Source organism: Mesoplodon bidens (genome assembly GCF_964165515.1).
Source record: "Mesoplodon bidens genome assembly, chromosome: X".
In the NCBI taxonomy this organism is placed as follows: domain Eukaryota; kingdom Metazoa; phylum Chordata; class Mammalia; order Artiodactyla; family Ziphiidae; genus Mesoplodon; species Mesoplodon bidens.
In genome coordinates this window covers 81,442,612-81,455,221 of record NC_138163.1, presented here as the reverse complement: position 1 = coordinate 81,455,221, position 12,610 = coordinate 81,442,612, and the positions used below count along the sequence as shown (strand labels likewise).

At 42.7% G+C, this 12,610-nt stretch overlaps 1 protein-coding gene and 1 pseudogene across 3 annotated transcripts in view; one reads left to right on the top strand and one right to left on the bottom strand.

The window, feature by feature from the left end:
- Positions 1–3,567: 3,567 nt before the first annotated feature.
- LOC308609385 (suppressor of cytokine signaling 6-like) lies at positions 3,568–5,801 on the bottom strand (annotated as a pseudogene). The gene is made up of 3 exons: positions 5,604–5,801; positions 4,519–5,514; positions 3,568–4,202 (listed from the first exon to the last, which is right to left on the bottom strand). The product of its transcript is annotated as a suppressor of cytokine signaling 6-like (transcript).
- Positions 5,802–8,005: 2,204 nt separating this feature from the next.
- Positions 8,006–12,610, top strand: part of OGT (O-linked N-acetylglucosamine (GlcNAc) transferase) — a 35,462-nt gene continuing 30,857 nt past the window's right edge. Inside the window, exons 1-3 of one of the 2 annotated variants that reach the window (XM_081221916.1) lie at positions 8,006–8,251; positions 11,078–11,228; positions 12,104–12,347. In XM_081221916.1, coding sequence (XP_081078042.1) covers positions 8,215–8,251; positions 11,078–11,228; positions 12,104–12,347 — 432 coding nt within the window. In that variant the 5' untranslated portion in view covers positions 8,006–8,214. Of the gene's footprint in view, positions 8,252–11,047; positions 11,229–12,103; positions 12,348–12,610 lie in introns of both variants that reach the window. The other variant, XM_081221915.1, reaches the window with a different exon arrangement.

Here is a 12,610-nt window from a genome sequence, read left to right as displayed (position 1 = left end):
CCTGTGCTATGGGGCTGCTTCCCACTAGCTATCTATTTTACATTTGGTAGTGTATATGTGTCCATGCCACTCTCTCACTTCGTCCCAGCTTACCCTTCCCCCTCTCCGTGTCCTCAAGTCCATTCTCTATGTCTGCGTCTTTATTCCTGTCCTGCCCCTAGGTTCTTCAGAACCATTTTTTTATTTTTAGATCCCATATATATGTGTTAACATACGGTATTTGTTTTTCTCTTTCTGACTTACTTCACTCTGTATGACAGACTGTAGGTCCATCCACCTCACTACAAATAACTCAATTTTGTTTCTTTCCATGGCTGGGTAATATTCCGTTGTATATATGTGCCACATCTTCTTTATCCATTCATCTGTTGATGGACACTTAGGTTGCTTCCATGTCCTGGCTATTGTACATAGAGCTGCAGTGAACATTGTGGTACATGACCCTTTTTGAATTATGGTTTTCTCAGGGTATATGCCCAGGAGTGGGATTGCTGGGTCATATGGTAGTTCTATTTTTAGTTTTTTAAGGAACCTCCATACTGTTCTCCATAGTGGCTGTATCAATTTACATTCCCACCAACAGTGCAAGAGGGTTCCCTTTTCTGCACACCCTCTCCAGCATTTATTGTTTGTAGATTTTTTGATGATGGCCATTCTGATGGGTGTGAGGTGATACCGCACTGTAGTTTTGATTTGCATTTCTCTAATGGTTAGTGATGTTGAGCATTCTTTCATGTGTTTGTTGGCAATCTGTATATCTTCTTTGGAGAAATGTCTGTTTAGGTCTTCTGCCCATTTTTGGATTGGGGTGTTTGTTTTTTTGATATTGAGCTGCATGAGCTGCTTGTAAATTTTGGAGATTAATCCTTTGTCAGTTGCTTCATTTGCAAATATTATCTCCCATTCGGATGTCTGGCCTCTAAGGCCATTTTTACAAAATATACAAACCACTAGATGAAAATGAAGGCAACAGAAAAATTCAACTTTTCATAACCAAAAAATTAGCACAACCTTAAAAATAATTTAGAAAAGAATGTTGTAAAAGATATACCCCTGTAGGTCGTCGCAGAGCACCGAGCTGATCTCCCTGTGCTATGCTGCTGCTTTCTACTATATTTTAGCAGCATTAGGATGCAGGGTAAAATGGAGTGTATGTGGTAATATAGGACAAATATTTCATAGAGTGTAGCTTATTGATAACCACCACATGATCCTGTGTGATTTACATGCCTCTTAAAAATATATAGGAGCTCAGTTCATTTTGTGCTATCTTATTGTGTTTGTTTGTTTGTTTGTTGCGGTACGCGGGCCTCTCACTGTTGTGGCCTCTCCCGTTGCTGAGCACGGGCTCTGGACGCACAGGCTCAGCGGCCATGGCTCACGGGCCCAGCCGCTCCGCGGCATGTGGGATCTTCCCGGACCGGGGCATGAACCCGTATCCCCCTGCATCGGCAGGTGGACTCTCAACCACTGCGCCACCAGGGAAGCCCTTATTGTGTGTTTTTTTTTTTTCTTATTGTGTTTCTTAACTTAATTACCGTCAAAAAAAAATGTTTGTATGCATGTGGTTTGTCTTTGTATACCCTTCTTTTACTTTCAGAAACGAATGCAAATACATTTGTATTAAAATTTTTTAAATTACACTTTTTTTGTTAGGAGATAAAAAAATTCGAATAAAATTCCCCATCTTTTTTTAGGCATACATAATTACAATAGAAATGTGACACAATTCACACCATTATTTCACCCCTATACTCACCTGGGTCTAGGTATATACCCAGATACTGATTTGGCTTACCTCTATGTCTCCAAATAACTGAGGCGAATACAAAAAAAAAAAGCCCAAGAAATAAAATTACTCTTAAAATAGCTCAATGAGCTTGTATACTTCAGTTACATTTCCACTTTAATCTTCCAAAATAAAAAAAAGTTTAACTGTTTTCTTCTCATTCCATGATGCCCTATTATATACCACCAGGTACTAATTTCACAGAATTCCTAATATGTTTTACATATACATGTTTTATTTATATATATTTCCATTTCTAATATCATAGCAAAAGTCAACTTAGCTATTTTAAGAATGCTTTACATATGATATAATTTTTTAAAATTTTTATGTATTTATTTTTTTTGCGGTACGCGGGCCTCTCACTGTTGTGGCCCCTCCCGTTGCGGAGCACAGGCTCCGGACGTGTAGGCTCAGCGGCCATGGCTCATGGGCCCAGCCGCTCCGCGGCATGTGGGATCTTCCCGGACTGGGGCATGAACCCGTGTCCCCTGCATCAGGAGGTGGACTCTCAACCACTGTGCCACCAGGGAAGCCCATGATATAAATTTTTAATAATAATATCTAGGGCTCCCCTGGTGGCGCAATGGTTAGGAGTCCACCTGCTGATGCAGGGGACACGAGTTCGAGCCCTGGTCCGGGAGGATCCCACATGCCGCGGAGCAACTAAGCCCATGTGCCACAGCTGCTGGGCCTGTGCTCTGGAGCCCGTGAGCCTCAACTACTGAAGCCCACACGCCTAGAGCCTGAGCTCCGCAACCAGAGAAGCCACAATGAGAGGCCCACACATGGTAACAAGGAGTGGCCCCCCGCTCGCTGCAACGAGAGAGCCACACGCAGCAACAAAGACCCAATGCAGCCAAAAATAAATAATAAAATAAATGAATAAATTAAAAAAATCTAATTTGTGTGATATCACAAATCTTAACTTCTTTGTATGTACTATTTGATAATTAAAATATCACTCTCTTGAAATAACAAAAAAAAGATATACTGCAGATCTGTATTCTATTACCCAAGCTATGTCAATTCATAATTCTAAATCTTTTTAAAGTATGAGATTAAAAATCATTTTTAGTGTATATATAAATTCTGCATTTTATCACATGGGTATGTTTCTTCAACACTATCTTTTGAAAATAGGCCATTTAAAGAGACCACCATTTTTATTCTAAAAGTTTCATTCAACTTTACTTCGGGTTGCATACATGTGAAATGTGTTCTTTATGTCTAAAAATCACAATGGATGGCAGCAAAGGATTTGGGGGGAGGCACAGATTAAGGAGAATTTGATAATTTACATTGTGATTATTTTGCATACAATGGAAGAAAATTCACACTTCTCAAACCTCAAGACTTTCTTCTTCTTTTTTTTTTTTTGCGGTTCACGGGCCTCTCACTGTTGTGTCCTCTCCCGTTGCGGAGCACAGACTCCTGACGCGCAGGGTCAGCGGCCATGGCTCATGGGCCTAGCCGCTCCGAGGCATGTGGGATCTTCCCGGACCGGGGCACGAACCTGTGTCCTCTGCATCGGCAGGCGGACTCTCAACCACTGCGCCACCAGGGAAGCCCAAGACCTTCCTTTTTGAAGAACCAAAAATAAACTCAAGACATGTTGGCAATACTGCCCCACCCCTAAACAAACTGATTACTCTTTTCACCTAAATCTTTAACAGTTATGGCAGCCAAAGATTTTGATAGTAATGAAAGTTTGTAAATTATATTTCAGTCTCTTTTTCTGGAACCCAAAGTGCATGATGCAGGGTTCTCCTAATCTTTCAGTAATGCTTCTCCTGTCAATAATTCTTCATTTTGTTTGGCAAAGGCAGTTTTTGAAATACGTCTATTCTGATATACTGACATATAACAAAATAGCACCTGCAGGAATCGTGATACTTGGTTGGTCAGTCTGACAGGGTAAATTGCATATCTAGGCAACCGAGACCTTGAATAACAAAAAGCTCCATTTTCAGAGTCCCTGGTTGAATGTTTAATTAGATCAGCAAATTGTCCATCCACATCTGGTTGTTCATAAAAGCAAAACCTAACATTTGAGTGCTCAATTCTAGTGTGAAGTGTTTACCATGGAAGCGAAAGCTGGAGCTTAAAAGATAACAGTCATCAGAACTAGCCAGAGCAAGAAAAGAACCATCTGGCACATTTGCTAAATTTCCTTCTGTCTCCCAGCATGTGACTTGTCCCCAGCACTATCCTTATTTCACAAGTTTTCTCAGCTTCTCTGCAAAGCTTATCACAGCCATAAGACCACTACTTTCCACTGAGTCACAAACTCTTGGGCTTCCCTGGTGGCGCAGTGGCTGAGAATCTGCCTGCCAATGCAGGGGACATGGGTTTGAGCCCTGGTCCAGGAAGATCCCACATGCCACGGAGCAACTAGGCCTGTGTGCCACAACTACTGAGCCTGCACTCTAGAGCTAGAGCCCGCCAGCCACAACTACTGACCCGTGAGCCACAACTGCTGAGGCCTGTGCGCTTAGAGCTGGTGCTCCACAGCAAGAGAAGCCACTGCAATGAGAAGCCCGTGCACCACAACAAAGAGTAGCTCCTGCTCCCTGCAACTAGAGAAAGCCTGCACGCAGCAACGAAGACCCAATGCAGCCAAAAATAAATAAATTTTAAAAGTGAATAAATTAATTTTAAAAAAGAAAGAAACTCTTGCAACCACAGGAGCATAGTCAGGATCAAAATTCAAATGATAGCACGTATACTTTCAGACACATGGACATCTGTGCTGGTAAGTCCACCGACTTTCCTTTGGATTTGATTTTTCTGCATTGGAGGTGGCAATGGTGAGTGTGGAGGGACATCATCATGACTCACTCTTGAGCTTTGCAATGTGACACCTGAGGTGCCAATGAACAAGCCATACACAGACTTGTCCACAAAGATCTCTGGGGCAACGACTAGGTCCTGGTTTTCATTTTTGGAGAAAGAGTTCTCTCCCGCTTGAGAAGGAACTGCAGAAACTTCCATGGGAAAGCTGTCCAGACAATAGGCGATGCTTCCAAAGCATACATCCCCCTCATTTCTAGGCACAGAATACCAAACGCAGTCTTGACGGGTAAGTCCAATAACTACAGGCACGTGTTCATTGTGGTGAAGATGCAAATCTCCATTCTGAGATTCTGAACTCTTTAATGAATTATTTTGTTCTCGGCACACAGTTTCAGGCTGAAGACTGTGAAAATCTTTTCAGACATCCTTCTGTGTTGGATTTGGATTGGAAGAATGAACCAGGGCTTTGAATCTCACTTCCTCCATCTTGATACACCGCTCCTCAGAGTTTGTAGGTCAAGAGACTAAGGGGTAGGACTATAGTGATGATTGACGAGGAAAGTGGACCTTATTGGTCTTTTGAGCTCTCGTATCTTTAAAGACTATTGGTGCTGAGGAGAGGAAAACGTATCCTCATCTGGCAGAGCTCCCAGAGGGTGTGCTCCCCTTGCTTTTCTGCTTTTGTTCTGCAGAAAGCCGCCTTTTTAATGTACCCATTAGACTTTCAGTCTTTGATCTATTTTGTTCTACCTTTTTCATCTTCCCTGTTGATATCCCAGCTGGCCATGTCTTTACCATAGCAGCTACCAAATAAGGAATCATTTTTTTCCAAACTCACTGGCTAGTGATGGTTGCTGTGCTACCATGAAATCAGTTTCTTTACTTTTATTCGAGCTCAAAGATTTCTGGAAGGTTTTACAACGAATTTTCTTCGTTATGAGTGGTTAGCTACTCCGGGTGGTGGGGGTCGATCTCTCTCTGGAATATCCCCAAACATCTGGAGAGCCTGCGGCGCTACATCTATGTATTTTTCCAGCTTCACTGAACCTTTGGAGCCATTTTCCAGCGGCAACTGCGCGGCGGCGGCGGCGGCGGCCAGAGCGTGTCTCCGGCTCCCTCGCCGAGCGCTGGCGTGACTGCTCTGAAGTGTGCGTTGTTTCAAGCCGCTAAATTGGTGGGCAATTTGCGAGACAGTAACAGAAAACGAATACACCATTAGCGGTATTATTACGGTGGCAAAGTTTGGGATTGCGGTGGAAGAAGCGGCTGGTTTATTTTAGGTGATTCTGAATTTACAATTGCCCATAAAAGGGAGAAAAACAAACAAACAGAAATCAGTGTGAAAGAGAATACACAAAAGCACCCCCATCAATGCCCAGGTCAGGCCTTCTTGGTCACCTTCCTCCAGCCTGAAGTGACTGTTCCCTCCTCAGATATTTATAGACAGTGATGTATTTTATCACCTTAATAATACTCTTCTGTTTCATGCTCTAGTGGCTTTTTGTGTCTACCTAACTGGGCTTCAATTTCCTTGAGGGCAAAGGTCTTGTCTTGCTGATTTTTGTGTCTCCCACAGTGCCTTGCACTCTAGTAAATGTTACTTGATTGGCCAAAGAAGATGCGTTTATCTGATAAGTCCTTCCAACTAAACCCTCCAGGTGCTACTGCTGGAAGGTACCTGGAGGGGGTTCTTGAGACTACAACAGGAGTTTTTCCTTATTGAATCACTGTGAGCCCCACCACCCAGCTTTCCACAGCAGCGTCCTTTGACTCCTCTCAGGATAAGGAAACTTAGATCACAAGTATGGATGGGCCAAATAGCCTGCCTGGCTGGGAACATAATCTGGCATTTAACAAGAAGAGTTTTACTTAATTAGCTAGCACCCACTAATCAGTAAGGCCTAAACATCTGCCAGTGGAATCTGAGAAGTCCATTCTAAAAGTTGAAAAGCTGATTTTATTCACCACCGATGGAGCACTTCTGCCGGGGGAGGGGGAGAAAAAGGTTTTACCAGTTAAATCAAATTAAGAGAAGAGGTTGGTGCCCAATTTCCAGGAGAGTTTGTGTAGTGAACTTTGTCTTTTTCACTGCATCTGACTCGCAATTATGGATGTGACAGAAGAAATGATCAATATTACAAATTTCCTGTGCCCATATCCATAATTAACAGTATGTGAACTGTCTCAAAGAAATTGAAGCAAAATTTGAGGAATTAAGGGTGTGTTTGTGTGTAGTCAGTTGGCTAGGTAGTAGAAACCTTTTGAAGAAATTCACCGACTTGTTTTCTTAGGTAAAGGACTTCTTTTTTTTTTTTTTGGAAAAAAGAAGGCTCCGAGAGACACAACTTGTTGCCTCCATTGGTTTATAATTTCTTGCTGATGTGGCAAGCTACCTTAAATCCTTCCTGGAACAAGAGATGAGGTATAAATTAATACCAATGTGACAAAATGTCTGAACAGTGGACTTGAAACTGCAGGAGATCATAAAGAACTGATTTGTTCAATAAGTGGAGGCAATTTAGTTTCAGTCTCGACGTGTGGTTTAGGTAGATGGCAGATGAATCCATTTATCATTGTTGAGCTGCCTTGAGTTAAATATCACCGATTGTAACGTTCTGCAGAGCTACGTGGTGGAAATGAAGTCACAACTCAGAAGAGTCATGGATTTTGACGAATATGAATCGTCTTTAACATTTTTATGGCTGCTGCCTTTGGAGTGCAAACTCTCAGCATGTCCCCGAGTTATGAAGCATTTGCCATAATACTGTGGGCAAAACTATCCTGAACACCAAAAGGATTTGGAAATTTCGGGCTATATGGCTCAAATCTGAGATGCTTGGGTTCACTTGGCCCTGTGAAACTCTCAATCTTTTTCATCAAAGTGCTTAAATCAATGGCTGGAATCAGAATTAAGACGTGTTCTAATTGGAACCCTCTCCGCCATCGTTTTGAATCCCAGCCTTTGAAATATAACCATTTAAATTTACTTGCTCAGAATTGATTCATCAACCTTGTAACTATCCCTTTTTGTACGAATAAAGTTGATGAAACTTTTGTAGATGCCTTTGGCATTTCTATTAAAATCTACGTTCTTGGCTAGGTAGTGGACTATACTTTACCACTCTGCCAAAAATGTAGCCATCATGTGTGTTTCTTTTTCACCTTCCGCTTCGCTAGTAGAAAACTTGGACGGTCTGCCCCAGACAGTGCCCTAGCCGCGAGTCCGGTTGACAGGGTTGCTCGCATGCGCTCTCGACACAAATCGTGTTTGTCGCAATGGGCCCTGTGCGGAAGGCTACATAGGAAAGAGTGACTTTGATTATAGTCATTTTGATCTCATAAGTGGTTACCGCGCTACTTCCGCGCTGGTACTTGATTGTAACAGAAAGTAGTTCCGGTCCGTGTTGTCTCGGCCGAGGAGCCGTCGCCGCCATTTCAAGACCGTGAGAGGTAGATGGCCAACCAGAGTTCCTAAGGTTCGGTTCCTGTACTGTTGCCGCCGCTTAAGCCTGCCAGAGCAGTGGTACGGCTGCTGCCCTCGTATTTGCTACCTCTAGAAACATTCTTGCCAGTAGTGGCGGCAGCGGGACTCGATTACCCCCTTTTTGCACTCCCTCCAGAAGCTCCAGATGGCGTCTTCCGTGGGCAACGTGGCCGACAGCACAGGTACCGGTGTCTGTTCTACCTTGGCAGACGTCCCCTTGGGGTCTCGCGCCGTCCTCTGCCTCTCATCACTCCCTTCCCTCTAGCCATCCCCATTACATCAGTGGCATCGCTGAGCTTTTCGTCGTCTACCGGCATCCGATCTGGGTTTCTGCTGTCGTCCGTTCCTTAAACATTTCCTCTCGCTTGCTTGTTTTTTGCTTTCTTGCTTGCTTTGTAATCCTATGCATTTTCTAGCCTTCTACTCTCTCGGGACGCTTCTTCCACACGTGCGCGCTTAAGATGTCTCGGAATGGACTGCATTGGAATCCCTGCCCTTCTCGCTGCCTTTCACTTGCCTTCGCCGCCGTATTCTCTCCTAATTCAGCTCACCGCCCCCTCCTCTTCCCCCTCCACGTCCCCCTCCACCCTGCTCCCCGTAGCCCGATTTGGTGGTCCTCTGTCAATCGAGGGCGGGGGTGCCGTTCCGAGGTAATCGTATCCTCACTTTGTATCACCCCAAGGACGATCACAAGCTCCTGGGTGTGCTTCGAGTAACCTCGACGAGAGGATTTTGAAGCAGCACCCCGCCGGGCAGCGCCTTTCTGCTGTATCTTCGGTTGAGTGGCCCTGGTTTCGAATTGGAAATTTCCAGGGGTTCCTTTTGCCATCGCTCAATTCCACCCGCTGCCCCAGCCTGGATTTCCCACCCTGTCCTCCCCCCTCCCCTCCCGCAGGGAGCCACACCCTTTCCTTCGCGAGGTTGCCAGCCCTGCGGTCCACTTCCTACCCTTGGGGAGAAACCACCCTGGTGCTGGGGCTTTGGCGTTGACCATCCTGCCCGCCAGTTTCTCGCTTTGTGTTACTTTCTCCCTGTATTCCTCCGCCGCCGCCTCTGGGTTTTCCATCCCCATTCTTTAGCCCGGTATCTCTTTATTCATAGGGGGTGTATTTTTTTTTTAAGTTTTCATCCCTGCTTGAAGAGTTTGTAAAGCAACTGGAGTGTAGCTGCACAAGTGCAAGGCGGTTGCCCTTTTAGACAATTAGTCGAGAGTATTTGGTACTAAAAATAAGGAAACAACCAAATTATAGGAGTGTCCTTCAGCTGCCTTTCCATATTGAGGCTATTTGGGGCGGGAGGGAGGGGGGATTGGGCTGCGGTTCTAAGGTTTCCCACGAGGTTATTTTTTTGTTGATTTCTCAGTTGAGATGTGTCAAGGGTTTTATTGTTTTTGAACATTGCGCACTAAGAAGTGAATCTTCAATTGTCTTATCCATGATTGTAGGTAGTGGGATTAGTTATTAGTCAGTGTTCCCCTCCCTCTCAGGGATTTTTAAAGATTTAAGATTCTGTCCTAGATTCTCCTGTACTAGTTTGCCCTTTTCTACGTGTTAATTTTATTTGAGGAAGTTGTCATTTCGAGCGTTAAAATAGCAGGCGGTCTTGAAAAGTTAATAATGTCTTGAGATAAGGAGTTAGGAAGTTCTAGAGGCTTGTCTAAAATGTGATTTTCTAGTTTCTCTCAGAGATGTAACCGCCCCCAGAGTTGGATGCAGGTCTCTCTGCTCTTACGTTAGTGGTCAGCTAGCTGTGCATTCTGTTAGGAAATTTACTTTGCGTTCCTGTGAATACAGTCCACTCGCCAGCTCTAATGATTGGGGGTCTAGGCTTAAATTTGAGCTTGTCACTCTGACCTTGGTAGAATTTAAGTAATTTGTACAAGGTTTCCCACCTATCTAATTAAAGTGGTGTGGTCAAATTCCCAGTAATGTATTATTAAGTAAGTATTTACAATTGATACTTAGGTAGCTTGTTGTTGTTTTCCCTCTCTGGGCTTTAGATGTATACCCTTTATCTTTATGTATCTGAACGAAGTCACTTACACACAGCAAAGTGCTTTCATTTGTTATTCTGTTGTGCTTTATCGAATGGTTTTATATTTTAGTGTTTTCCCATTTTAAAAAATCATTGCAGTTGTAGGTAACTGCTTGGTTTACACAGGGTTGTTTGCAGTGTCTTAATCCTTTAGTCAGTATCCGAGGTCTTTGGAAAATGCTAGCGTTAAACCAGCGTGGGTGGGATTTAGCTAATTTGGTCTCAGTGTGAGTTTGGGATGGTAGAGGAGCAATGTAATCTTGGATCTTTATTTAAAATGTTTGATGATCCCTTTAAATATTTTGGCTCTTGACAGATGAATTCATCTTGTTTACCAGCTGTTTTAAAAATAGCACCTTGACCTTTAGTTTTGTTTCCGGTATGCTTGTTTCTAGTGTTGCCCTTAAAGTAATTAAAAAAAAAAAGTCACTGCGCATCTGGTGCCCCCACCCCAGGTTAAGAGATAGTTACCAGTACCCCACCCCCCACAGATCCAACCTAGAACACGGGGCAAAGTATTAAGTTTCCCAGTAGGTTATTCTGACATTATTAAATCTATGTGACCTTGCAAATCACATGTTTTATATTTTGTTTGTCTGTGTTAACTAAGGTATGAGGAATAATGTTTTGTAAATCTTTAGATGCTACTTCTGATTTGTAATTTAAAAATACGAAGTATTTTGTGTCATTATGTAATCTCCTTTGGAAGTAAATATTTCTGTCTGGTCTGGGAAAGAAGTTAATGGGCGAATTCTAAAAATGCCAATTCTGCACTTGATATTAACTTGGGGGTATCAGTAAGGTGCGGAACACTCTAGTGCTTTACATAGTTTCAAGCATTTTCATCTTTAAGTTTAATATACCATATTTTTACATTTTTTTGTTTGCATTTCTAACTTTTTGTTTCCCCCCCCCTTCCCTCAAATGTTTTGATGATTCTCCAGAACCAACGAAACGTATGCTTTCCTTCCAAGGGTTAGCTGAGTTGGCACATCGAGAATATCAGGCAGGAGATTTTGAGGCAGCTGAGAGACACTGCATGCAGCTCTGGAGACAAGAGCCAGACAATACTGGTGTACTTTTATTACTTTCATCTATACACTTCCAGTGTCGAAGGCTGGACAGGTAGGAGATGTGGGGGTGATGCTGGTGATTGCTGCCTCTGGGTGCTAAGCTTGAAAAATGATACTTAAATATTTGAACTTGAAATTTTTCCAGTACTGGGTTTCACCTGGAGCCACCAACGCACATCTGCTCTCTTGCCCACTTGTGACATGCCCAGCTGCCAGTTTTTCCTCCCTCCTTTTGTGGTGGTGGTTATATTATCAGTATGACTAGGGACCTTTTCTAGTTCTTTCCACCTACGTCTGCTGCTTTTTTAAAACTCTGTTCAGGTAATTATTCTTAGTATACATCTGAGCATCCACTCTCACCTTTGTAAGATGTGTCAGCTTGAGGGACAGAAATGCTCAGAGGTGATGGTGTATATGCTGTGGTTGGAGGTGCATATGTGGTTCAAGTTGCAGATGCCATCAAGTCATTATGATGTGCTACTTTTAGCTAATCAATTGAATTAATCAAAAGGGAAGAATCTGTGTTCTTATCCTTTTAATAACTTGTCATTTTGGCTTATTTAGACATTTAAAGGTGTGCGTCATTGAATCTCTTCAAGAAATGGAAAATGAGACTCATGCACCTAGCTTTCTTATTCTTGATCTTAACGATCATGGTTTACAATGAGGCAGTTTGGTAATGGGACTCTAGTTAAGAATTTTATCTCATAAGAAAAAAGAGTGTTCCAATTTGAAATCTGGAATGCCTCCACTTCTGAAAAACTTTGATTTCCAAAACTTTTCCTACTATGCGCTAGTTAAAAGATAATGTATTATTATATAATGAGCAATACACAGGATCTTCAGAAACTGTTTGAGTTGCATATGGGCCATACCTTCTTTCTGTAACATGCATACCCATGCGTGAATACTTTTCCCCTTTTCCAGATCTGCCCACTTTAGTACTCTGGCAATTAAACAGAACCCTCTTCTGGCAGAAGCCTATTCGAATTTGGGGAATGTGTACAAGGAAAGAGGGCAGTTGCAGGAAGCAATTGAGCATTATCGGCATGCATTGCGTCTCAAACCAGATTTCATCGATGGTTATATTAACCTGGCAGCCGCTTTGGTAGCAGCAGGCGACATGGAAGGGGCAGTACAAGCTTACGTCTCTGCTCTTCAGTACAATCCTGTGAGTATAATTTTAATGGTTATTATTTTCCCTTCACAAAAGCCTAGGAAGAAACAGTTTGATACTTTAGACACTAAAATAGGTTTTTGCATGGAAAAAAGTCAAGAGTTTGGAAATGTTTTGTCTACTTAAAATGGTGAAATTGCTTTTGACTCAGCTGTGTGTTATGTTTTTAAAAATTTATTTTATCTAGCAAGTTATTTGAGAGCATAAAAATTATCCTTATTGCAAGAAACTCTACATCTATCTTTATAATGCTCGTA